The sequence below is a fragment of the Lonchura striata genome, chromosome 7 (assembly GCF_050655825.1).
Source record: "Lonchura striata isolate lonStrDom1 chromosome 7, ASM5065582v1, whole genome shotgun sequence".
NCBI classification, from domain to species: domain Eukaryota; kingdom Metazoa; phylum Chordata; class Aves; order Passeriformes; family Estrildidae; genus Lonchura; species Lonchura striata.
Genome location: NC_140709.1, coordinates 22,160,219 through 22,186,497, shown reverse-complemented (window position 1 = coordinate 22,186,497; position 26,279 = coordinate 22,160,219). Strand labels below are relative to the sequence as shown.

The 26,279-nt window shown below is 48.3% G+C and overlaps 2 protein-coding genes across 7 annotated transcripts in view; both read right to left on the bottom strand.

Annotated features, from left to right (window-relative positions):
- Nucleotides 1-8,975: 8,975 nt before the first annotated feature.
- Nucleotides 8,976-9,988, bottom strand: HOXD1 (homeobox D1). Its single transcript, XM_077785216.2, has 2 exons — nt 9,440-9,988; nt 8,976-9,302 (listed from the first exon to the last, which is right to left on the bottom strand). The coding sequence occupies exons 1-2, from the start codon at nt 9,864-9,866 to the stop codon at nt 9,031-9,033; spliced, it is 699 nt and encodes a 232-aa protein (XP_077641342.1). The 5' UTR covers nt 9,867-9,988; the 3' UTR covers nt 8,976-9,030.
- A 6,288-nt stretch (nt 9,989-16,276) lies between these two features.
- The window catches only part of HOXD3 (homeobox D3), a 31,088-nt gene continuing 21,085 nt past the window's right edge, over nt 16,277-26,279 (bottom strand). For 2 of the 6 annotated variants that reach the window (XM_085585121.1, XM_021552394.3), the window contains exons 2-4: nt 23,449-23,532; nt 19,670-20,215; nt 16,277-19,270 (exon numbers count right to left, since the gene is read on the bottom strand). In XM_085585121.1, the coding sequence (XP_085441247.1) occupies nt 18,519-19,270; nt 19,670-20,165 (1,248 nt within the window). In that variant the 5' untranslated portion in view covers nt 20,166-20,215; nt 23,449-23,532 and the 3' untranslated portion in view covers nt 16,277-18,518. Of the gene's footprint in view, nt 19,271-19,669; nt 20,216-23,448; nt 23,533-23,632; nt 24,113-26,279 lie in introns of those variants that run through there. The other 4 variants (XM_085585123.1, XM_085585124.1, XM_085585122.1 and 1 more) reach the window with 3 other exon arrangements.

Below are 26,279 nucleotides of genomic sequence, written 5' to 3'. Positions count from 1 at the left end.
ACCCTGATCTTCCCAGCTTTACCTGAGTTTTCCCAGAAGGGCTCTGCAGGTGGGCAGGACATAGCCTCTACAGCCCATCCCAGTGCCCTCAGCCCAGGCCAGGCACTTCCACAAGGACAGGGACATCAGCTCATAGGTCAGACTCTGAATACGGAGGAGCCGTGGCCAGGCAAAGAGGGCAATGGCCTGGACTGAGCTCTGAATAGATCCACTGGGCCACTGGAGCAGAGGCTGTCCCAGCTGGGGCCCAGGGCCGTGACAGTGTCTCAGCTGCCCATGGAGCTTATTTCTCCATGCAAATGGTGGATTTAGGGCAACAGGCTTCACACAGTTTATGCTTCATGGGATCAGGATTTGACTTTTAAACAAAATCTCAGATCAGAGGGACCTGCAAGCAGGAGCTTCCAGAAGGAACACAACAGATTTGTCCTGGTTTCCCTGTCTGTGCTACTGCACAGTCCACCCTGTCTTCCTCTACTCTTCCTGCCAAACTCTGCCTTTGGTTTCCTTGGATCCAACCTGTGTTAACAGGCTGCTTCCATACTTGTCTATCACTTTTTTAATCCCTAGTTGACCAGACACCAACAAGTCTTTTTTTAAAATTATGGATCTGACCTGCATTGTCAAATAGCACAAATGTCAACACAGCAATCATGACTCTAGCTTGCAGTAGCAATGTCTGTAAAGGTTCATCCTGATATTTGTATAGCTCATACTGTAGCAAAATCTAGATCCATCTTGTTAATGAAAATAAGAATGATGATTCACAGTTTGACTGTAGGCACTGGTTAGGCAAGTCTTCTCAAACCCTACAGATGTTATCTGGAAAATTAAGGAGTTGCAATTGAATTCAATTTCTGGACAATCATGGTAAATACTGAGGAGGTTTATTAATTCATCAAAGCTCCTTGTGAGAGGGTCTAAATCCTTTTCTGGAGGCCAGCATAGAAAGAAGGTACTTTCTCCTTCTTATTGTAGAAATTATCAAAACTGCCCACCCTGCATGGAGGGAAGAGGCAGCTGTACTGAAATATTTATCTGCAACATGCTGTAAGAGGGATGTGCTGTGAATTATTGTAGACCTGGGCAGGAAATGGTTGACTTGTCCCTAAAGATTTTTGAGATTAGGAATGTGTCGCCATTCCACACCAGGATAAAACCAAAACCCTTTACATAATTTAAGAAAGGGAGAGGGACCAAAACCCACCTACAAAACCCTCTCATCAGTCTATGTATGGAACTCTTTGAACACCTGAGAAGAAAGTTTAGTAGAGAATTCATCAGATCCAAGCCATCCCATTCAACCTCCACATCCCTGGGGAGTGCTTTATGGAGACCAACATGCAGGAGCAGGGACATGAGCCTTGCTGATCTTGCATGAATGTTGTCTCTGCTGAGCCAGGATGGGGCTTAACTCTTGGCTTTTCATGCTGTTCATTTCACTTCAGCAGAAGAATTGTGACTGGTTCTGCCTGATTACTTAGTCCTTATAGAAGCAACCCATTGTTCATACTGGCTTTTCCTTTTTTACAGCTAAATGCTGCAGAGCTGCATTTTATAAAATTTTTACCTCTAGATGGGAAATAACCTATTTTTAAAAGCTTACATGGAAATTACTTTATTTTCTGAATAATTTCTCCCATGTATGTCATAAATAAGAAGTTTTCTCTAGTGGGGTTTGTTGTTTTTTTCCCAACACCTCCAGTTTAGACATATAGCCTGATCATCAGAGTGCTATTCTGTATTTTTAAGGGAGGCAGGGAACTGATTCTGTAGATGCAATATAGCAGAAACTTCAGAAGTTGAATTTATTCCATCTAAAATCATTGTCTTGTTCCATAAAAGGAACAAGAAAAGCTTTGCCATATCTTCATTACAGCTGTAGAAGTTCATACTTGACATAGTTTCTCCCCAGGGTACAACTGTGGTAAGGAAAAAAATTATGCTGACTGAGATAACTTGAATGTATCTACATTAGAAACACATGGCCTTTCTGGTTGTAGCTATCAGTTGGTGAGGCTGGAAACCTCCTGAGATTCATGAGGAGATGTGGCAGATCAGATTGATTCTTTTCCTGGCACCAGGAGAAGGATGTGAGAAAAGCACCAGGTGTTTTCTTTGGTCTTTGTAGAGACAGAGCAAACAGAAATAAAAAATTATGCAGCAATGATTTCAGAGCATTTTGCAAATAAGATGCACTTTTAATATTTCTGAGCACTGGGACATGGAAAAGGAATGCCTGGTTGAGAAATATTTTGAGCCACGTGAGCCGTGTTCAGTTTACATAAGTGTGCAGAGAGCACAGGCTAGCTAAATTTCAGCTTAATCCAGCTGACTTCCAGCCTAGTCCAGCTAACAGCCATGTGTATGAATGATGTTCCAAATCCCTTACTTCCTCTCAGCTCCCTGGAGGCTGGCAAAAGTTACAGGAGTAATGTTGCTAGCATCTGAAACCCTCTTAGTCAGATGTTTTAGAACTAAATGTGCTTAGTTAAATTAATTCTAGTATAGAAGACTTAGAGTGATGAGTCAGATGGCCAGTCTGCCTGAACTATCAGTAGAGTTAGATGCAAAGAAGACCAATGCAGAACAAGCCTTGAGACTGACAAATCCAGCAAATGTAAGTGATTGATGGTGACATTGCTTGTACATCATGTGGCCACTGGTGAGGCTCAGGCTGCAGCTGATGAAGACTTCAGGGCACAAATTGCAGGCTGGTAGTGACCACAGATCTGGGTGTCTCTGTCTGGATGTGACTGATGCCAACATCTAAATATGCCATCATACCATCATCTTTCTATTAAATAAGGAGAAATTCAAATTTAGGAAAAGTTTCTTCAGAAAAACAGGGCAAAGCCATGTTCTTTCAATTCTTGAAAGCATGGCCACCTGCCTCTGGGATGGGTGAGCTCTCTTGCAGGCCTTAGGTCACTGGTGGTGGAGACAACAGGACCACAGATGGATGGCACTGACAACCTGCAGACAGGATGTAAAGTTTTTATTCTTGTTTGGGTGTATCTTTATTTTTTTTCTTTCAAATTTATTCTAACATCAGATTTGTGAGAGCCTTTTTCTTGTATAACTCTTGCTGCAACAATTCACACATGTAAAATCCCAAATCAGATTTAAAAATCTATTTGATTTTATACTACATTTGAAAAGCAACCAGAAACATCAGATGATCCATTTCTTAAGTGAGATGTGACATTAAGAGTGTTCAGCCAGTCCTGTCTTATTTTTTTAACTTTCTGCCTGGTCCCATTGAAATTAAAGTCACAGTTCTCACAGTACTGGTTACAATTACAAAATTTTACAAAATCTTGGACCTATTAGAAGATGTCACCCTGTTACGTGCACTGTTGGGGGCCAGTCTCTCCAGCATGAGAAAATGGGTTTGATAGCTCATTGGTGTCATATACCTACTACACATTTACTCAGCTGGATTTCTAAAGGGAGAGATAGATTATTTTATTGATAGGCTTTTAACACTGTTTGATAATTATCATTGGATTTGATACACTTGGATGCTGAAGGAAATGTCACTCCACATAAATTGTGTAATTTATAAATCTATAGATGTCTGTGTACTAAAAATAATTATACCAATATATATGCTTAAAATATGGATCAAATACTGGAGGTTTCCAGGATTAGAAACTGTTTCCATTATCTGAACAGTAACTGGGCAAAATCCGATCTGAGTAGTCATTAAAAAATTTAGTGATATTTTTATCTATTTTCAAATACCACCCTAAACTTTATAGTGTTTAATCTAGCTTACTTGTTAAAGGAACATAAAAAGAGGCATTAGGAATGTAGATTTAGTGTAGCACAGCCATTAAGATGAAGAGTAATGGCAGGAAAGCCTTAGCTCTCAGATTCTCCTGCTATACTAATGTCACCAAAATCATATTACTGGGTTACAGGTGTTTTTCATTGGCTGTATGGACAGAAGGAATGGTTCTTTTTGCCCCACAGAAGCAGGCCTCCTGACCCACTGAATTCACACATGGGTGGCATTTGATGCTCATGAATTGATGCATTGCTAAGGACGTTGTTCTCTGTGTAAGGGCTCAAGCACCCAGGTTAGTGTGTCCCCCATGCTGGTCAGTGTAGAGGTCTCACTCTAAAGTCAGGACCATGGGCCAGACTGATTGATTTATTCCTGTTAAAAACTTCCATAACTTCCTGGTTAAAAATGCAAGATTTTTCAGAATAAAATGAAGGTTTTTTGAGTTATTATTTGCAACACTATGCTTTCTGATGAAGTGTAGTAAAAAAGATCTATTTTCCAGGTGGTGGGAAGTCTACTAGGCTAGTAGAAAAGAAACTGACTGGATTTGCTCCTGTGCTTGTTTGTTTACTTAAACTGCTGCTTTTCAATCTGCTAATCACTAGGCTGTTGTCTTTTGAAGAAACAAAAACTCAAGAGTACCAAAATTGTTTATGAAAAACTCTTTTGTAGACCAGTGGTCTAAATTTTTTCAGTATAAAGGAAGCCTTGTCCAGTTTACAAAAAGGTCTCAGGACTGTATCTCCAGCAGAGATTTTAAAATTCCATATAAGAATAAATTGGTTTAAACAGCCAAGCAAGATTTACAGCTGAGGGTTACTTTGTTCACTTGGCTGATGACCAAGAACAGCAAAAGACTTCCAGATAAAGCTAAACTGCAGTGAGACATTGGCTCTGTGAAGCATCTTTTCCCTATATATTTCCCAGAATTATTTGGGGGACATTTTAGAGATGTGGTTAAGTAGACATGTGAATAACAGATATTGTTATGATAGGGAGAGGAATGATTTGTCATTTGGTTCACCTTTCTTTATCAGGGGACTTTCCTTTGCTAAAGACTCCTTAGTTCACTGACAGTAGGAAAAAAACAATAGTTGAGATTGAGCGAATCACATAAACACGTAGCTGCTTGTAGCCATATATTGCAAATAGAACAGAATGTGTGTCCCCTAAATTTCAGTCACCTCCTAATGATAAACTTGAACCAGCCATGTCTCATCTGGGGTTTCTCTCCATACCTATTTCTCTTCAGTTGTCTGGGATTTGCAAGCATTCTTGGGGATTCCTTGGCACTCAGGCTAACAGAGTGGTGCAGGACAATCATAGGTATGATTTCTTAGCTGCTAGAGACAAGTCCTTGGAACTCCAAGGAGGTGTATGCAATTTGTAATTTTGTCTGCAAAGATTTTTCTTAGAAGAAATAATAGTCTGTTCTCCTCTGCTAGCAATCTGTACCATTATTAGCATAAGCCACAGTTGCAGGTTGTACTATTAAATAATGGAGAGGGACATTTTCAAAAGGAGATTAAAATGTGGGGGTTGGGTTGCATATTTTTTTCTAGCTTACTGCTGGCTACTTCCATGTTCAAAATAAACCCAGATATGCAGCTCATGCCATAAAACAGAGTAGCTGGTTTGACCCTCAGCAAAGTGTTCCCTGTGGTGTAATTCCAAGCAGTAACATACTAAATCTGGTCCACTTGGGAAGACAGATAGCCAGGCAAGCATGAGTTCTTGCCTAAACTTGGTTTTCAAAGAAGTGTGATCTCCTGTAATCATTTACCTATCCAAAATATATGAAATCTCTACATTCACATATACCACTTAGGTCCAGTAATTTTACAATAGTTTTTCCCCTTGGAAGCCTTCCAAATCAATAGTTTTGTTCTGTTTGAGGCAAAATGGGAACACATAAAAAATTACTTTGTTCGTATCCCTTTGTAGCCTGAGGTCCTTTGAGCAACAGTCAGTAGGCAAAAACAATATATGACTGAAAGAGAATGGTCTTTTTGTGGTTTCTGATGATGACTGAGGAAAAATAAGGCCAGGAAATAGCAGTTTCATAATTTGTGAAAAATTGTATGGTGGTGGGTATCTACAGGGTCCAGTCTGGAATATTTTGTTCCGATTGCAGTGAAAACTGCAGCTTGTGCTCTTACGACTGGCTGCCAAATCTAAAACCTGTTTCTAACTGCTAGGCATCAAATTGAGCATGTGGGAGACACAACTCTTGGGATTAAGTTTAAATGAGTGAATCTTAGACCTTATCTATCATTTATTTGTCTCATGTATACACCCACGGATATCACAGGCATTTTTATTTAATTATTTAAGAATTGGCACGTGACTTGCATTAATTCCTTCCTTTGGGTATCTTGCTGACAGAATAGTGCAAAGGAGCAATACCTGATCCTCATACAGCTAGAGCTGTTTGTGAAGAGAAAGATCCTATTAAACTGGCCTTGTCATGTGAGAGGAAATTATAGTGAATATGAAGTACTGGTTCTTAAAACAGAATATAGTTATGCTCATACCACCAAATTCAGACTGCCATAAGAGAGTCATAAGGTTTCATCTTAATTTCAGAGTAAATCTCTGTGCATTTGGTCTGTGTCATTTTGATGGATACAGAACTGTGCACTGCTACAAGGCCAGGACATGTATTTATTTATTCAGGAGAATATATGTCACAAAAAACATTCACTGTAAAAGGCTTAGTGTGCTCTAATGGTCTCATCCAGCAACACTGAAATCAATGAGAATCTTTCTTTCCATGTTGGTAGTGCAGGACTGTGCCAGCAGCACAGAAAGCATTCCTCTGGCCTGAAGTGCCTGGCACAAATGTCAAAATCATTAGGAAAATAAAAGCCTGACAAACAAGCAACTTCATAGACATGCAACAAATTTGAAGGCAAATGAAAATACAGCTGTTTTGTAAAGTTTGTATGTGAAACGTGTTCTGAGGAAAATGGGTTATTCCAGCTGTATGTCTATGCTCATTTGTAGTATTAAAAAAAAAAAAATGAAACAGTAGGAACAGAAGAGTTCATAAAATGGACCTTAAAGATAGCTGAAGAAAAGCACTGGTTAGTAGTATTTGCCTTTAAAATTCAACTTGCAAAACAAATTTGATTAATTCAAATTTTTATTAATTTTACCAGATTTTGCTTTATTCTGCTTTAAGTAGCGCATTAAAAAAAAAAAAAAAAAAAAAAAAAGCCAAAATATTGTTTCCTTGTTTTTAATGAACTATTAGCCTACAGTATAAACACTTGTTTGGTGCCATTACTTTAATGAAGAACTGCAAGCCACACATTTTGGTTGCAACTAGTTTCACATGAGTACTTCAGTCCTGGGAATTTTTAGGGCTATGCCATGAAGTGAACCAGCCCAAGGGACATGAACCATAACCCTATGTATAGAACAAAAATGTGCCTGTGTGCATGCACAACCATGAGCCTCTAGCAGTATTGTCCTTTGCCAGTACAGTCAGGATATGATGTGTGACAACCCTTCTGTCTTGGGAAGTCCCTTTCTTCGGATGTTCACTGTGGGGAGCATCCATCTCTTTGCCAAGGACACTCCTGCCCCCATTTAGCCATGGACTTGTTGCCACAACATCATCATAACTTGCCTGCCCAGATTTTGGGAGTAGTTTCCCAGGGTTCCCACCAGCCTCTGCTGAAGCTTCCATTAGCAGTGGCTTCCCAGTTCCTCAGCAGAAAATCTGCAGAAGAAAGCCTTAAGCAGAAGGGCACCTGGGAGGATGGAAAGTATTACAGAGAGTAAGAATCTTCTTCACTGCAGACTTTTTGACTTGAGACATCCATCTTCATCTTCTCTCTGTGTTCATTTACTCAGCAAGCATCCAACAAAGACAAATAGTTGTTGGTGTCTGGGGCTGCCTTCCAGACAGGGACCCAGTGCATTCCATAGGTCCCCTTGAAGTCTGTCTCCCCTAGTCCCGTAACTGGTTTTTCACCCCAAAGTCCAACACTCAGCAGAAATCCAGGGCAGAAAGAGGCTTGTTCAAAATAAAAGTCCTGTCCACAAATAAATAAAATCACCTTTACATAAATCTAGATGTCATTCCTCTCCACGTTGCTGTTTTGCTTTCCCCCACACAAATGGGAAAAAGTCTAAACTTGGTTCTTTTTTCCACTTTGATACTATTATTTTATCTGTGAAACATTGCCAATCTTCTTTTGTGCAAGTATCCAAGCAAAAGACCCAGGAATCCTCTTGTCCTTTTGCCAGCATTAGTCTTTGGTCAAACTTCCTGAGCTTCAACAGGTCTTGAGGTTTTGCATGTGGTGAGATTTGTTGCAAACCTGTTTATAATTATGCCATTTTTTAACCATAAGATACAAGAAGACTGAGAAGGCTAAAATGAAGTGGTTCTGGTCCTAGATGCTGTAAGAGACTTTATAATGTCTGCAGATGTGAGGGGAGCTGGGAGTTAGCAGAGTGACCACTGGCCAGTCCTGGGCTGCCCAGAGCCTCTGCAAGAGAAATCCCAGCACCTCTGCAGTTCGAAAGGAAAGAGGTGCTCCTCCTTTTTTAATTTTACCTTGCACTTCTTTCTGTCACAGATTTTTGACTAAATCAGCCACGTCAGGAAAAGAAATGGGAATGAATGAATGAATGAATGAATGAATGAATGAATGAATGAATGAATACAAGCACAACCAGCCTCTTTTTTGCAGCAATTTTGCAAAGTTCAGAGCAGAAGACAAGAAAACTTCTTTCAAAAGGTGATCTTCGATTCATGCCGTGACCATTCCTGACCCTTCCTGTAAGAGGTTTCCCTGTTCTCCCTTGCTCAGCCTTCTCGGGGTTTCTCCCCTTCTGTACCAACTCTGCCTGAGCCCATGGATCTGTCTTTTTAACTGCAAAACGGAGAAAGGGCCGGGAGCCTGGAGCAGCCCCTCCACGCACCCACCTCCGCCCGAACTCAGGGGAGTTGGCGGAGCCGCTCACGGCGCTGCCCTGCGGGAGCGGCGCTCTCCGCTAACTCCTAGCTGCACCCGCCCGCTGCTTCGGCCCGGTCCGACACCGAGCAGCGGCGCCCCGGGCCGGCGGAGTTCCCTGAATCCTCATAAATAAAACTGTACATAAAGTTGCAACAGAAAAAGCAGCGGAACTGCACAGCCGCGGACCCGCGTGAAGGGACCCCCGGTGCCCCGCCGGCCGCAGCTTCCAGCCCAGCCCCGACGTCCCCGTGGGGCGGCGGGGCCTCAGGTGGGGCCGCCCGGGACAGCCGCGGGCGCGGCGGCGGGGGCGGCCAGCGCCTCCCGCTCCCGCTTCTTCTGCTTCATGCGGCGGTTCTGGAACCACACCTTCACCTGGGCGTCGCGGAGGCGCAGCGAGCGGGCCACCTCGAGGCGGCGGGCCCGCGACAGGTACCGGCTGAAGTGAAACTCCTTCTCCAGCTCCGTGAGCTGCCGGGTGCTGAAGCTGGTGCGTGCGGAGCAGGCGGGAGGTTCCCCCCCGCACGGCGCCGCACCGCCTGCAACGCCGAAAAACACCGCGTTTCAGCGGGGGCAAAGACAGAGGGAGGAAGCGGGGCGGGGGTCGAGGCAGGAGAAGGACAGAGGGGAGCCGGGATGGGAGCAGTCCCCGCCCGCTCCCCGCCGCCCCACTCACTTCTCCCGGGCTGGCTCCGCTTCGCTCGCATCCACTCGAAGGTGCGGGGCGCCGCCGGGGCCGCCGCGGGAGCCGGGCAGCCGGGCGCGGGTGCGGCCCCGGGGCAGGGCGAGAGCTGCCGCTGCCCCCCGCCGCCCGCGCCCAGGCAGCAGCAGGGGCGCTCGGGGTCCGGCGGCGGCGAGCGGCCGCTCCCGGGAAGGATGGACGTAGCGTAGCCCGGCGGCCCGGCTCCCCGGGACGGCCGGTAGCCGGGGCCCGGCGCAGCGGGGGCAGCGGCCGCGTACCCCAGCGCCTGCGGGGCGGACGCGGCGCTGGCCGTGGTGCCCAGCGCCAGGAAGGCGTCGTCCCCTCGTTGGGGGAACGGGGCCTGCGGGGCACCGCGGCACAGCCCTGGCGGAAAGGCGAGAGCAAAGTACCCCAGGTCCATTACCCACGGGGCAACACCGCGCCCCGCCGGGGCAATATTGCCCTAATATAGGTCCTGGAGCGGGGCGGCACGTCCCGCCCCGCGGCCAATGGCAGCCCGGAGGGGGGAGCCCGCGCCGGGGGTCCCGGGCGCCGGCAGCTCCCCGGTCCACGCCCGGCTGCCCGGGGCTGGCGCGGGACTGCAGGTGGGCAGCCGGCCGTGGACCGGGGAGCTGGCGGCGCCCGGGACAGGCCGTGCCCCCCCCTCGACGGAGTCGCCGCACGCTTGGGACGTGTGCCGGGCGTTTAGAAGGTGAGTGAGCTGGCGATTTCCCTCTATCCCGGCTCCCGTCCGGGCGCAGGTCTGCGCTCTGCCTTGCCTTGCAGCCGGCCGGGCTCCTGGGGGCTCCCTGGGAGCCCACGCGGGCACACCCAGGTCTCCACACCCGGAGGCTGGGGCGAGGGGCGGGTTGCTACTGCATCCCATGGCACTTAGTGGTCTCGTTCCGTCAGATAAGTGCTCTGCAGCCTCTCAAAAATGAATCTCCTCACCGTTAACAGGCTCGCACTGTTAATGGACTTTTATTTTTCCCTTGGCGATTCGGCATTGTTTACTGAGTGTTTGCAGCTGGCAGAGAGCACCAAGTTACTCTACCCAGCCAAATCGTCCAATTCTCTCTTGGTTTCCAATCCCCCAGAATGGCAGGAAACATGAACGAGGTGAAGGAGGTGAAAATTGGACTCCCAGAGTGATCATCTTCCCCTAAATGTCTTCAAGTGGCGTTTGACCATCCAGTCTGAGCCACGCTGATGTTTGATTTGGGTAATGATCGGTTTCATCCAATGTCTCAGCTGATAACCACGTGTCAGTGCAGTTCAGAGCAGCAGAAGGGTGTGCTGGGCAGAGTACACCTGGGCTTTGGTGACTTGGGGCTGGACATACGAGGAACACGAAGAAGGGCTACATCATGCTGCTTTGAATTGGACTTGCAACCTTATAATTCTTAGTAGGTGGATGTGGAGTCAGCTGGGAAATGCAAGGGTTGTACATTATTAAAAAATACATGTTTTTTCTAAATAAAAGCATGAAATTTATATGCTTTCATCCATCATCCATTGCCTTCCACTCATCAGCTCAAGGAGTTCTACAAGTTCTTGAAAAACTGCCATTTGCTGTGGTCAAGAGGCCACAAATTTTGCAAGAACTAAGCTTGGTGCCAACCTCATGAAGGCAACCAGAATCCCCAGAGAAGGAAACATTCCCCTGGATCTCTTGTGGATTTCAGAACACCAGACTGGTGACAGGAAAAGGATATAATGAGGAGACATAATCAGACCATTTCACTGACTCAGTATCAACTCTTTCCCATGGAGATTTATGCTGTGCAGCTCAGCTCCACTATTATACCCAGCTGATGAATTCAGAGCAGATCTGTTTGGTTTTTTCCCTGCAGAGGCCCTGAGAGGACACATTGCTAGGACAGGCATACACATCCTGCAAAGGTACAGGAGCATTTCCCTGCACAGGGACTCTGATCACTGACATGGTCTTCTATCAGCCCCACTTCCTCCCCAGCTAATATTGTTCATCTACTATAAAACAACTATTGCAAAGCAAAGACTAGCTTTGTACAGATTATGTCTTAAGGGTCCTTGGACTTCGAGTCTACAGACACAGGATTCACTGAAATTGCAGAGTCCTGAAGCTCAGTGTTCTCCTAGCACAGACTTATTCACTCTGATGGGCTGTGCTGCCCAGATACTCTAATAATGGAAGATTACTAAATTTCTATTTTCAGCAGATGCAGATATAAATTAGAAGAATAGTTTAAATCAAATACATTTTTCAGGAAACATACATTTTGAGGAAGGGGTTAAATTCTGCAAACTTTGATGCAATGATGCAAACTTTCTCAGCACTCCCATGGTAATCAGAGCAGTTTGGAAAATGTTATCTTCTGAAAAATCAGAAGCCTGGGAACACCAGGTTTTCTCTTTAGCAGAGAATGGCTATCCATGCAGGAGAGCATCTGTGCTCTTCAGTCTCCCCTGTTGTAAAAATTCCTGCCTGCAGTGAAGGGAAAAAAAATGGCTTTAGAAAAGGGCTGCTGCTTTACTTGAATCTTGTGTTTGCAGAATGCAACTAGTTTAATTACACCTAAAACTGTTTTAAATGCTAGAAAAGCTGTCTGTGTTCACACCAGCATACGATCTTTCCATTTACCCAGCTGGATGCTGTTACGAGCTTCCTGTTCATTACCTGTTTGTTTTGGCAGGACTGTTCAAGGGCGACAAAAGCAGAAATCAGTGGCTAAATGCAGGCAAAACATCTCTTGTTGATGCTCTGGCTTTTGAGGGAGGGTTTTTTCTACACACAGGAATTTCAGTGTTCAGACTTAAAAAGTTAAGTTCCAGTGATAGAGAATAGAGTGATTGAAGCTGTTTTTGTACAAGGAATCTAACAGGAAAGATTAAGGACTCCTTGGAAGCCAAAAGAAGGAGGAAGAAAAGTGAGAGAAAAAGGAATGTGGAGAACATGATGCTGACAGAGACAATTTGAGAACAGCTGGGAGGTTTAGGGATGCCTGCGTGAGTAGTCAAGTGATGACAAGACAGGGGAGCTGCTGGGGCAAAAACCTCTGTGAGAACAATGGACCAAATGAGTCCTTGTGTCACCACGTTTCTGGAAGTATGTGGGCCTCTACAAAGCCTGAGAAAGCTGCTGTGGAACCAAGACATCATGTAGGAGAATATCTGGCCAAAAAGCCCTGGGTCCCGTTGGGTGCAGACACCAGCCACTCACCTTAGGGAGGCTGCTTGAGCAGTGTGTGCTGAAGGCAATGGCAGCCCCGAGCCACAGACACTGCTTTGAGACTGAGACATGTGGCCTTTCTCCCTGGAGCAGGAGTCCTCCCTCTGTGCTTCTCACAATAACCAACAGGCAGGAGATCCAACAGATCCCTCACCAGCCCCCAGACCTGGAAGGTGTGGTTCAAGCATTACCTTGTCCTTACCCCTCTGCTACTACAGCTCTGCCAGCTGGGGAAAGCTGGTCAGTGGTAAGTGGGGATTACATCCATGGTGTGGAGAGAGCTGGGGTGTGGATGGGCATCCTGAAGAGAGGTAAGCAAACACTGGGTATTTAAGCAGTGGCCCTCTTAGCACAAAAAAGCCACCAAAGGCTCATGTGAGAAAGGCTATTATAGAAGGAGGAGAAGCTCTTGGGAGTTTATTTTGTAAAATGTGAATTAACCCAGGGATGAGCAGAGACTCCAGGGTAGAGATGGGGAATTGTTCTGGCACTCCAGGGGAGCCATCCTCAGCATTAGCACAGCCCTTTCAAGCAGTCCCAGAAACTCTCAGGAAGGGAAGTTTCCCTCTGCCATAAATGTTTTCCTGGCACAAGTTCCCCTTTCCCAGATGACCCCGGGGTAGGAACCTCTGTTCTCCCAGTATGTGGGATTAATAACAAAGATCCTTTATATGGACACAGAGAAGAGGAAAGTCTATCCCTTCTTCTGTAAAGATTTGCTCTGAAGAGTGATTCCACACTGGCCCCTTGCCACATAAAGCCCTGTTCCCAATCCCATGGCTGTGAATTTGGTGGGACAGAAATATTACATATATTGATAACCCAGAGGTGTCAACAGAAGTGTCAATGAGTTTGCAGCCAAGATTTCTGTCTCTTTCTTGCTCCCAAAGATCCTAAAACCTAGACCAGGTTTCTTAGAGGAAAGACTGAGGCTGTATTCCTCACTCAGCATGGATTGCCTACCACTCCCAAAATTTCAGCTGTTGCAAGAAAATTGCATGTCAGCAAATAAAAAAATGAAGCATTCAAATTCTACATTCATTAGTATTTTTATCCAGAAGACATCCATCCTGTCTAGTACAAATTCCTTGCTGTTTTCACTCTGCTTTGTGCTTATTGTCACTGCAGCTTTCTGTAATTCATCTGAGAATGGTCAGAAAGCTTCAGGACCTTGGGCTCGAAAAGGAGGCACAAAGACTCACCTCTGCTCCTGAGCAGCACCAGCAGAGGCCTAGGGATGTGCAGGCACAGATACCTCACCGTGTTCCGTTTTGTATCTTAGCCTATGTGACCAAAGGGGTTCGGTCCTGCCCTGTTACTCCATGGCTCTCAGGCTCTGGGACTGCTTTTTGCTTCTGCTGGACAGGGTTTTTGCTTGGGTCCCAGCTGGCTCAGGTCCAAGCAGAAGCAGGAGGACCCACTGTCGAGTAAAAAGTGCTCATTGTGTGATTGATGACCCTTAATAGAGCCAGCCCTCTCACTCCCCTGGCAGCCCCACTCCAAGCAAGCAGCATGGGGTACCCACCGCTGCCTCTCACATGGGAGCAGAGAGACATTGCCTGTTCAGGATTTAACTTGCCATTCAATCCCTGGAAAGTGGCTGCAGCCAACAGAGCTCTGATCCAGCTTATCTTGCACCTTTTAAAAGCAGAGGTATCTTGTTCATCAATGCATAACATCATGTGACACCCAGCCAACCACCATGACCCTAATTGCCCTGGCAGCACAACCCCCTTTGTGCTGCCTGCCCAGCTCCAGCTTTTGTTCCCAGGCAGGTCTGCAGTGGAGTGCTGGACATCGGGGCCTGCCCACCGTGCAGCACACTGTGCCTTTGCCAGGCTGCCACTGCGTGTGGCCGCTGGGCACGCACAGCAGGCTGGCATATAGAAAGATGGCATCACAACCTGCAGCTCTCTCCTCAGCTGACAGCTCTCAGCGAGACACCCTCCCAGTGGTAGACCAGAAGGCACATCCTCTTTACCCTGTTTTTTCCCCTGGTCAAGTAGACCTTTTAGTGCCTGGATATCACTGCAGGCTGTTTCAAAGGGCTTCCTATAGGGCTGGAGGGGTGCAGACACCCCAGTGGTGGATCCTGCCTTCAGACTTTTGGCCATGGAGCCCAAAAGACCCAGCTGGCCCTCAAGAAAGTCAGAGTACTTGTAGTTGATGCTGGTGGGCTCCCTCTTTCTTAGACAGCCTCCTCCCTGCATACCCTTGCCTCCTGGGTGTGCAGCCAGCTGCATCTTCTTCATCTTTGGACAAGGTTGCCTGCAGCCCCAGATGACCCTGGTGTGGTCTCATAGCGGAAGCCATGGAGATGCCCCAGAGTCCTTCCCTGGCCTACCCATGGACCAGGGCTGGGAGCCTGCAGTGTCTGCTCAGGAAGTACTTGCTAATGAAGCAGGAAGCATTGGGCTTTGTTTTTCCAGCCAAACACAAGTGGCACCTACAAAACTGTGACATCCCTGGAAGCCCCTGGCTGTGCCTGTCTAGGTTCCCCTAGCCTGGTGCTGCTAACCAGGCCATGCACAGTTGGGCACTGATGGGGCCCCCCTTGAAAAGAAACAGATGCAGAGAGATAGCTCAGCCCTGCACTGACTGCATGGAGACAACACAAAGCCTCAGCTCCTTTTTGCACTGGGGAAACTGCTGGAATGCCATTAAATGGTGGGTTACTGTAAAAGCCGAACAAGAAAGTCGAGATCCAAACCCCACTGATCTGAACAGAAGAACTTGCATGGCCTCACTGAAACTCAATGCACCCCTGACACCTCTCAACCAGTGTTGTCAGCAGCTCCCTATCCCAAATAGTGCAAGACCACTGCTGGCATTTAGAGGCCCTGGCTCACTGACCCTTTTATGGGTCTGGAGCAGATGGAGGGAGCAGGGAAATAGAGGAAGGGGTGCTGTGCCTCCTATTTGTAAAAAAGGCAAAGCTAAGATCAGCCCCAGGCCTGGCCTTGGCTGATTAGTTGTGTTTTAAATAGGTGACTGGAGTTCATCACATCAGATGCTGTTGCAAAAGAGCTGAGCTCCTGTTGAGTGTGAAAGGAGGTTGTTTATAATTTATGGGTTTTAAATGATGGGCCAAAAAAAAGTCTGGCTTGTGCCAAAGTGTATCTCTCCTCTGGATTGCTGATGCTTGTACAAACATTGTAAAAATGCCAGCAATCTTGCTAAAGTTACATTACTTCAATAATTAGGTTATCATCATGGATTTATATTGCATTACAAAGAAGAGGACTCTGCCAGAGTCATGGAGAAGAAAGTGAGTTTATTTACAAGAAGATTCTCCCTCATGCAATCTCCTCCTCCTCCCCCACTGGAAACCATGTCTGCGGGCCCCGTCTTTCTGCAACATGAAAGTAATTCAGGGTTTGTGGTCAGGGCTCCTCTGAACTCCCTTCCTTCCCCAGATCTCTAAGCAGCCTTTTCTTTCTTAACAGATTTAATGAAGGACTAATAGTGTAAGTTGGGGCAGACACTGTTTGACTAACAGCCTACAGAGCACAAAGCAAAAGGGAAAAGGACACTGGGCAGAAATGGTGGGAAGCAGGTAATGCAAAATATATTGTGTTTCAAGAACACAAAAAAAACCTACATGGACAATTTTGTTTGTTAGCACATTGATTGCAGAAAGTTATGGAGAGACAAACATATATATTTATGGCCTATTACAGAAGTGTAAATCACAAGTGGTGTCTAGCATTACTTTTTGTGTTGTTCTAAGAAACAATTTGTGTGAAAGCTTCCATAGAATACAATTTTAGGGTTTAAAAGGGTTAAAATACGTCTCCAAACAAAGAAGTTTATTCTATTCTGTTTTGTTTACAGACCTGTAACACATATATCCAAATTTTCTTGGTTAAATGTGAAATTTAATAAAAGATACACTTTTCACTGTAGCACAGCATTGCTGAAATCTCACAGAGGGGAAAACAAAACCCTAAGTAATATTTTGAATCCTTAGTGCTCAGCTGAACATATATACCAAATGGCAAGGAAGAAAGCAGGGACGGGAAAGAAAATAAGAACAAATAAAAGAAAATTTGTCTGTATTGGCCAGGATGGGAGGTAGCAAAATATTTCTCACAATAGGAATGCCAGATCTGTCATTAGAGGATGGAGTAGGAGCTGCAGTGTTTGTCAAACTGGAAAGCGATGCATCAGATGCTTTGGTGGGGAATATAGGAGTTTGGATTAATATGTAACTCGACACTTTTAGAAAGAGATAAGAATAGTCTTCTCAGAACGATATGTACTGTCAGGAAGAGACTTTAATCACAGCGTTTACAAAAGAAGTATCTCTGTAAATCCAGCGAGTTCAATACAGCCGTGTAACTAGAGAGGAGGAAACACGAGGGTTCAGAGCATTGTTCTCTTTCTTTTTCCTATTTTTTTAATCTTCTTGTTACTTTATTTTTTTTTCTTCCCCGTGTTAACTGTCCTGTTTGTGGCAGGGAGAGGTGGCGGTGCCCCCCTGCCGCGGTCAGGTCGGGTGGGACTGTCCTTGCCGGGCACCGGGGGAGTGCGGCGGCACCGCCCAGCCACTGCCCGCACCCCGTCTCAGCGTCTCCCTTCGGCTGTGTGTATCTGATTGTCAATTTTCTTTCAAAGTTTGTATTTATGGAAAAAAAAAAAAAAACAAAACCAAGAGGAAAAGCTCGGCCTTCCAAAGATGTCTAAAAATTGATTTATGGTTAGTATAAAGACAACAGTATAAAAATAACAAAGGAGGCGGCAGCTGCTGCGCGGATTGCTATGGAGACCCTAATGAAATTAGCACTATCAGAGGGTTTCTAATTTTTTTGCCTTCTAAGCTTCTAATTTATTTTCTATTTTGGATAGCCAGAGTGTAATTGGAAAAAATAAAAAAAAGAAAAAAAAAAAAAGAAAATAGCCCACTGAAATAATATGCGCGATAGATACCCAGCCAATAAATAAATGTTAACCTCACCGAGGTTTTCATATGCAGGATTTGATCTGAAACAAGATGGCCAAGAGCCCCTCTTTGTAGATCGCCTCCACAAAGTGGCTGCGCTTCCATCTAAAGGTGGCTTCACGCAGCCGAGCCAGCTGCCAGCCAAGCCACCGAGGCGCTCTAGGGGGGGCAGCCAATTAGAAATAAATACTTTTAAAATATTTTCAATATTTTCTAAGTGTAACGGCTCTTTGTGTGATGCCACAGTTTGTTTTACGCTATTAATGATTTACGACTTGCTGTCTTAATTAATCCTTACATAAACTACAAACACCAGCCACTGTTACAACTGTTCAAGACTACTCTCTCAACTAGTTCAGACCGATTATACTAAATAGGTGAAATGTAAGTCACCAAGGACCTGAATCCCTCTCCCGAAATATTGGTGAAGAAACTCTACAAATACCCACATAAATACATTAAGACGAGGATAAATAATCAGTGATACAAAAAATGTCTCGCTTAAAATAATAAATACATATCATTTAGTCCAATGCAATCCTTACGTTACGGAAGAACCCATAAATTAAATTCTCTGATATAAGCTTACGCACGGGCGAGTTCCGCCGGCTCACGACTGGTCTAAAACACCTCAGCATGACGCGCTGCTAACACTACAGCATCTCTAAGACTTACCTTCAAGTACATCATTACCAGCTTATCAGTCCCTCGGTTGGCAGTATATTGCACTGTCATGCTTAAAACAGCTCTAAGAAAAAGGCTCCCGCTCACGGACCTACTCGGGGCTGCGGAAGAAAGAAGGGAGCTGCTAAGGGAGACAAATCCACTAATACTGTTGGCACTCGAGAGCACAGTAACACTGTCCCGTCAGAAAAGTGAGGTAATGGAGAGGGGAGCGTGGCCCGCTGGCCGCCGCCCCGCTACAGATGCGTGAGCTTGGGCGCCTCCTGCATCCGTCCCTGAGAGGTGTGGTGAGAGGAAAGGTCCGTGTAGGTAGGGTGGGGGTCGCAAGGTCCGTGGTGGTGGCCGCCGGGGATCTGGGCGGCGCAGCTGTAGTCCACGCTGGCGGAGGAGGGGTGCTGCAGGTGCCCCAGGTTGAACATGGGACCTGAGGCCGGCATGGAGTCCACGAAGTTGCCCCCCACGTAGACGGGGCTGCCCTGCAGGCTGGGGTTGGCGAAGCCGCCGCCGCCGCTCTGCATGGGATGGGGGTCGTACTCCGCGCCCGCGTAGCGCTTCTGCTGCGGCAGGCAGCTGCTCAGCGGCGCCGTGTAGGCGGCCAGCCCGTACATGCTCTGCTGGGACTTGGCGAAGGAGGTGGGCGAGGGCGCGTCGTAGCTGAGGCTGTTGACGCCGGGGAGCTGGCTGGAGTAGCCGACGTGGTTTGGGCCGCTTAGAGGGGGGCTGCGGTCCGGGGACTGTCCGACGGGGGAGTGCATGATGCCTTTGGCTTTTTGGTCCTTTTTGTACTTCATCCGGCGGTTCTGGAACCAGATCTTGATCTGCCGCTCGGTCAGGTTGAGGAGGTTGGCCATCTCCACGCGGCGCGGCCGGCACAGGTAGCGGTTGAAGTGGAACTCCTTCTCCAGCTCCACCAGCTGCGCGCTGGTGTAGGCTGTTCGCACCCTCTTGGAGGCCGGCCCGGGGGGGCTCTTGTCCTCGCAGCTCTCTCCTGCGGGGAAGAGGCACAAAGAGACATTGGTTCCCTCCACGAAAGACAGCCCCCCCTCCTTTCCTCCCGTAGTCCCTCGGAAACCTGCTATACACCCTCTCTCTCTGTCGGCGCCCGGGGAGGGGGTGCAGAGGGTCCGGGGACGGCCCGACATGCACACCCTCCCGCATCTGCCTCCCCCCAGAGACCACCAGCGACCTCCCGCCCAGGCGTCCCCGGCACCCCGCCCCCAGCCTGTCCCACCTGCAGCGCCCGGCAGGGCTGGGACCCCTCAGCGGAGGGGCGGGGGGGGAACTGGGGGGCGATGGCAGCTAGAGGAGTAGCAGACAGGGGGCTCAGCCCGAGGGATTCAGCCCGACTCCCGAGCGAGCAGTGGGTCGGGCGGGGGTTTTGGGCTACCTGGGGGTGCGCAGGTGCTTTTCTGCTTGGAGTTCTGCCGGGACTCCTTCATCCAAGGAAATATCTGCTTGCTGAGGGTGGCGCTGGCCGAGCCCGAGGAGTTGGGGCCCCCCTTGGCTTTTTTAGGAGGGGGCACACTGGGAGGAGGGTTGGGCGGGGAGGAGGGCGGCAGGGCCGGGGGCTGATGCTCGCCGATCCCCGGGGGCTGACTGCCCCCGGGGCCGCCCCCGCCCGGCCGCATGCAGCTCCCGCTCAGCTCGCTGCCCTTGTGGGCCGGAGCGCGGCCCGGCGCCGAGCCCTGGACGGAGCAGGCGGAGCCGGGGTACTCGCCGTCCAGGCCGGTCTGCCCGTACGGCTGGTGGGCCGCGCCGTAGGGATAGGCGTCGGCCTTGCTGTAGGTGTAGCCCCCGAAGAGCCCCGCGTTTTCGTAGTAGGCGGCTTTCTGCATCCTCTGCTCTGCGATCGCCGAGGCCCGCGGCCCCCGCTCAAATAACATTGACCGCCGCCCCGCGCCTCACGTCGTCGGCCCGGGCCACTCGCAGCCACCTGAGGAGGGAAACAGCAGGGACACAAGGGAGACTTTTAGAAGGGGAAACAGGCAGGCACAGGCCGGTCCCGGCACCCCCCGCACCCCGGCACACTCGGCCTCCTATCCAGGAGAGGGCTGGGAGACATCAAGGAAGGAGCACGGGACCCAAAGAAAGACCAGGGGACAAGAGGGGAGGAGCAGGGTCACCAGGCAGGAGTCAGGGCAAAGTGGGCCACACTAGGGAGAGAGCAGAGTGCATCAGGGAAGGACGCGGGGCACTGCAGGGAAAGAGCCACCCGAGAGCGATGGTGCGAGGGCATACGGAGCACATTGCCAGGACACCGTACAGGCCGCATTTTGAAGCATTTTGGGGATGTTTTATTTGCTTTGTTTTGCCTTTGGACCGTTCCCACTCGAGTTTGGCTGGACGGGACCCAGCGGCCGTAGGCAAGGGCTCTCCGTGAGGAACTGTGCTGGGTGGTGTCCCCAAAGACCCAGTGGCCCATCTCGGCCGAGAGCATCCGCGCCCCCCGCCCGGCACGCGTGCGCACGGCCGGGCACGGTTGACATGATGGATGGAGCCCGGACTGCGGCCGGGCAGAGGCAGAAAAATCCCGTCCGCTTTGTAAACCCGCCCTTCTTCTTTCCCTGGATTCCTCCAGAGTTAAACTATAACCGGCGCCATTCACTCCCTTTAACTTTGCACTATAAAGGAAGTCGCAGGTCAGCTCCCCTATTTTAATTCTGTGATGAATTAAATTCCCTCATCCAACGTTTCTCGTCCCTTTTATTTGTACCCAGTAGAAAGAACCTGAGACATTTGAGGTAATTTTTAGAGGGTTCTTTTTTTTTTTTTTTTTCGGCCTGCAAACTTATGGCTCTCCCCTCCCCCCGGCTCCCACACGAGGCTGCTCCCACCGAAAGAGCACAGTCCCCTTAGGGCAGATGTTGTGAGGCAGGGTGCTGTTACCTTTCTCCTTGCTGCTCCCGAAACTTCTCTGCGCTTAGTACAAGATGGAAATTCTTCTGCAGTTTTGGTGCGGCTTTTTAATATTCCCTGCTCTTAATTTTTTTTTTGTGGGATAGGGGTTTTCTCTGACAATTTTGGTAATTTTGTAAATTAGCACGTACTTCACCTGGCAACGTAAGTCTGTACATCAACATATCTTAAGACTTCATTGTATTTCTGCAGGATTTAAGCCTACTTAAGATACCAGAGAAAAGTAGCTAGAAATCTTTGAAAGATATCCCACAATTATAGTTCTCCTGCCCATACTTATGCAGTACTAGGAGAGTACTCTTCTCTCGCAAGTACTGTTGGTCCCGCCAAGTACCGTTGACCTCTTCTCTAAAACCACCGGGAAACACATCTCTGTAAGTCAAAACAACCTCAGCGAGCTGAGATCCACGGCCGCTCTCGGCGGTTTATCCCGTGTCACAGACCGCCAGGGTCCTTTTCTTTCCTAAACAAAAGCTTGAGATGATCTGTGGGGCTGACAGAATGGGAACTGTTTTTCTCTCATGGAAAATTTTAGTTTAAAAAGTCTGAAGAAATGGACAGTGGCGATAAAAATAAGTTTCAATACGACATGATAATATTGACGAGTCTTGGAAGTATTTTTGTCTAAATAACTCTGTCTCTTTTTTCCCACTTCTGTCATCTACATTTTCGGGACCGGTCTGGACTGAGGACTTTTGTTAGCACAACACTGCCTTAAGCGTAGGGTTTTATATGCCTTGTGATATATAGTTCCCAAAAGAATACACAGAATCTTAAGAAAGAATATTGCTGTTAAGCTGTTAAAAGCCTTATTTCTTTTCTGAAATACCAACTGCTTGTGAACTCTGCTTGAACCTAAAAAGGAGGCTATGGGCCATAAATCACATGGACAATGCTCAACTGTTTGGTGGCTCATCTTTAGATCTTAAAAAGAGAGAGAGGGAGAGAAAGAGGGAGAGGGAGACCTATCCAGGGTTTGATTTTCCACGAGTGAAAGGCCCGGGGTGATGTTTTTATAGGTAACACCAAAGCAGGGGCTCAACACTTGGTGGTTTGGCCAGAAAAAGCCTACAGGGAAAAAAAAAAAAAAAAAAAAAAAACCTGACATCCAAATGGTGAGGCCGGGCCGTGGGAGGTGGGCTTGGAGGCACCGAGGGTAGGAAACCGCAAAGTATCCATGTCTGTGTTTCAGATTTCCCTTCTTCCTCTCCAGAAAGGTTAACCTCATCTGAACTGTTAGGCCTTGCACATGATAATGTGACTTTTTGTTCTGCCACTGGTTCCAGTGCTTTTGCGGGATGCCGGCCCTCTCAGGGCTCTGCCTGGAGAGCGGCTGGGAGCCCAAGCCTCCACTCGCGCGTGTGCGCAGAACACGGCTGGCCCAGGCTGACATCGGCCCGGCGCTGCCAGTCGCTTTCCTCCCGACACTTTCATATTAAGCAGTTCTCTACTAAAACTTCCACTACACTTAATTCTGCTTCGGATCAATATCTAATATGATACCGAATAAATAAGAGGCGGCGAGAGCGGCCAGCGAAGCGGTTATTAAAGCAGCCGGAGCTCTCAGGGTGCATATCAATGCACCTGTCATTGCGGTTGTAGCAAAATTTATGACTGCTAGCGCCGTGGCAGTAAACGCTCCGGCCAGGAATGAAAAGGAAAACACTTCCCAAGCCCCGGCACTTTCAGAAGTGCAAAGCAGCCGGCGCGTAGGAGGGAGCCCGGCAAAAGAATCCCCCGCTCGGCACGTTTCCCGGCCGCCGGCCCGGGGCAGCCCTGTATATAAGGAAAGCGCTGGAGCCGCCGCCGGACCCGGCCGCAAGCAGGGCAGCTGGGCAGCCAGCGCTGGGACTGCGCCTGAGCCGGGGGATGTCTCGTCCGGGGGAGCACTGGGGAGCGCGAAGGGGCCCTGCGAGACACGAGCAGTGGCTGCCGTGGGGCCTCTTACACCAGCTATGGAGCCCCTCAGGGAGCGACCCGCTCCCCGCGGCTGGGTCCAGGCCTTGGCTGCGCCCCAGCCGGGCTCGACTTCCGCGGAACAGGGGCGGCTTTCAGCGGGGCTTTCTGCGGGCCGTTCTTTATCTGACCTGCGGGGCGGCGGCGCGCCCGGGGGCCGCCGCCGGCGGGTTCGACCGAGCATCTCTCCCCGCTCGGCGGGCATGGGCCGGGGCCGGGCTGTGCTCCCTGCGACGGGCCTGTCGCGATAGGGAAAGCGAGAGACGGATGGAAAAGGAAATTCAGAGAACTCACCAGACTTACGTTTTTTCTTGATTTTTGACTTTAACTGTGTGAGTAGGATCTTCAGGTTCCTTTGGATAATCCGTGGGCACGGACCTGCAACAGAAGTGATAACTCTCAGCGGAAACTGCTTTGTTTTGGACTTTCTTCCTTAGGACTTTGTTAATAAATGCACATCTCGTCCACAGCCCCTCACCGTGTCTCTCCGTCCGCGTCAGATCTTTTACCAGACCAAGGGTAGATGTTTCTCTTCATTTACTAAGAGCGCTTTGAGAGAGGCGGGGAACAAACAAACGTGCAAAATACTCCGGTTGCGGGTCGGAGCCGGGCCGGGCGGCCTGCGGCAGCCGCACCGGCCGCGAACCCATGCCTGCCTTCCCGAGCGCGCAGTCCAGCCCCGGCCGGGGCGCGGGGAGGCAGCGCACGGGGTAAGGGAGCGCCTTTGCGGGGGAGCTGCGGGCGCCTTCGAGGGTCACCAGCACCTCTCCCGCCGCCCTCATCCACGGCCCGCGGGGAGTTCCGCGGAAACGACCTAGCGCGGGTCTCTCTCCATTTCTCCCCCCAAATACCGAATAAGACAGAGAGGAAGATAAGCGAAGAAGTCCCAGCATCGAAAATGCGCTGCAAACATTTGCGTCTCGAAATGAGTATTTTGCCTTTGTCTGTGCAATGTGTCGATACAGGACTTTAAGAACTTAAGAGTGCCAGAAAATCCCCCACAAAGAAGCCCAGGTCATTATAAAGACGATATCTAGCCACCATAAGCCTTTGAAATGACCTTTGGCTCGTATAGTAATAACTCACCACTTAATGAACAACCAACGGAAGCGCCTCCGATAGCTCACAACACAACAGATCTTACAACTTTCCACCAAGTCTTCTCTCTCCCTAACCAAACTCAGTAGGATGCTACATTCCCCTTCCAAATCACCTTAATTTATGCTGGCAAACTGGAGTTAGGGAAGTGGAGCTTCATGATTACACATGATGCTCGCTCAGGTTCCTGGCCCAGGCCTGTCCCGGTAACGTCTTATATAATGTATTCACGTGGGCGTACGTCAACTTTAAGTGCTTTATTTTTTTTTAAGAGAATTCATTAGAAATAGCACTTTAGACGGTATATGAAGGCAACCTAAAGTGGCTTGCACCTTAGCCCCTGAGCGGGGAGATCATAATATTGCAAACCGAGTCATTGTTAGCCGCTGTTGATTAACACGGTAAGTTTTCATTTTGTGCCTAATTAATTATCGACTTCTCATTTCTTTCCGAAGCAGCTTCTCAGCCTCACAAGCGATAGCCTTCTAACTCTAAACATGCTTTATTTAGCCAGAGCTTGGCCAAATATCAAGACTTCCACGGCCACAGGAATAACCCCCAAAGTTTGTATTGTGGAGAGAGGAGTCTGGGCACGCTGGGGTTGTGCTCGTCTCCCAGCGCTCGGAGAAGACGTTGCCAGAGCTGAACCCAGGGAAATCTTTAGAATTATTCAGGCGTGGGACCAATATAGGTATTATTGAAATTTTAGGTGAAGTTATAAGTGAGTGCTTCCATCGAGCCAAATGAAATGCTGCTTGCAGTAATTGGATTCAGCTGACTAACTTGGCAGGCCAGCAGCTTGGAGGCATACAGCTAAGAAAAATGTTCAGTGCTTTTAACTTCTGATCGAGCAGAGCAACACGCAACAGAAAATAATAAATAGATAAATAAATAAATAAACAAACACCCTAACTTTCTCCTTCTCCCCTGGCCCCCCACCCTGTTTCCTTCGGGGCACTCCGACCCCCGCCGAGGACTCGCCCGGGTGACTCGGGGAGGGCAGGGTCCGTTCCAACCTTACACACACTCTCTCTCGACAGCACAACGCGGGCTTTAGGCAGGGGCTTTACAACAGCCATAAGCGAGACTTCACCCGGGCTCCAGGCAAGCCACCAGTCAGTAGAAAAAGACGTTCCTGGCAGAGTCGGGCTAGTTGCAGCAGCCCAAGCGGGAGCTGAGCTGTTAGTGTTTGCGGGGTGGCTGTGTGGTCGTTTCCAGACCCCCAGTCCGCCTGGAGAGACACCGGTCCCCCCCAGGCATCTTCCCACCGCCTTATTGATCAAACCACACCAATGCAGGGCAAGAAACTTCTCGGTAGATAAATATCAAGCCGCGCTTCAAATCGCATGTGTTACTCGAAGGCATGAGCATACTGGTAACAGCAGTACTAAAACAACTGCGGAAGGAAAACAACAGCCACTAAGGAACACGAATGCGCTGCCAGGGAAAAAGGTTCGGGAAGACACTTGGCACGAACATTTGAGAGATCCTATGTAGGGGCTACATTACCGATGAGCCTATTTTAAATCGCCTTTTACAAAGCAACACGTCTACCCCCTGCCCGGCTAACCACGGCAACGCATTAACGTGATGCTCAATCTCACTTTGGCAATGCGAGCATCCAGCAAAGTTCTCTCCCTCGTTTGTTTGCTTATTTGTAATTCCCTTCCTGAACCCACCGAAAACTGGGGAAAGGATAGGGTTAAACGCATTCCCCTAGCTTTTGGAAATGAGTTCACTTTTTATTTAAAGAACATAATAAAAAGAAGATACAGCTTAAAACGTTCAAGTAGGTGGAGACCACTCCATACATTTGTAGCCACTATGGGCAGAGATTGCAAACAAATTCCAGACCGTGTCTGAGTAAAGGAGATAATACAGCCCCTGCGGTTAAACGTCCCATTTTGTCATGCAGTTGCTTACCTGTGTATCAATTTATCATAAACCTGGGTTCCTCACTTTTCAGCATCTGCGCTTGCAGTTCTTAGAATATATCCTTCACCCTTTGTCTGCAGACAATACTCTCC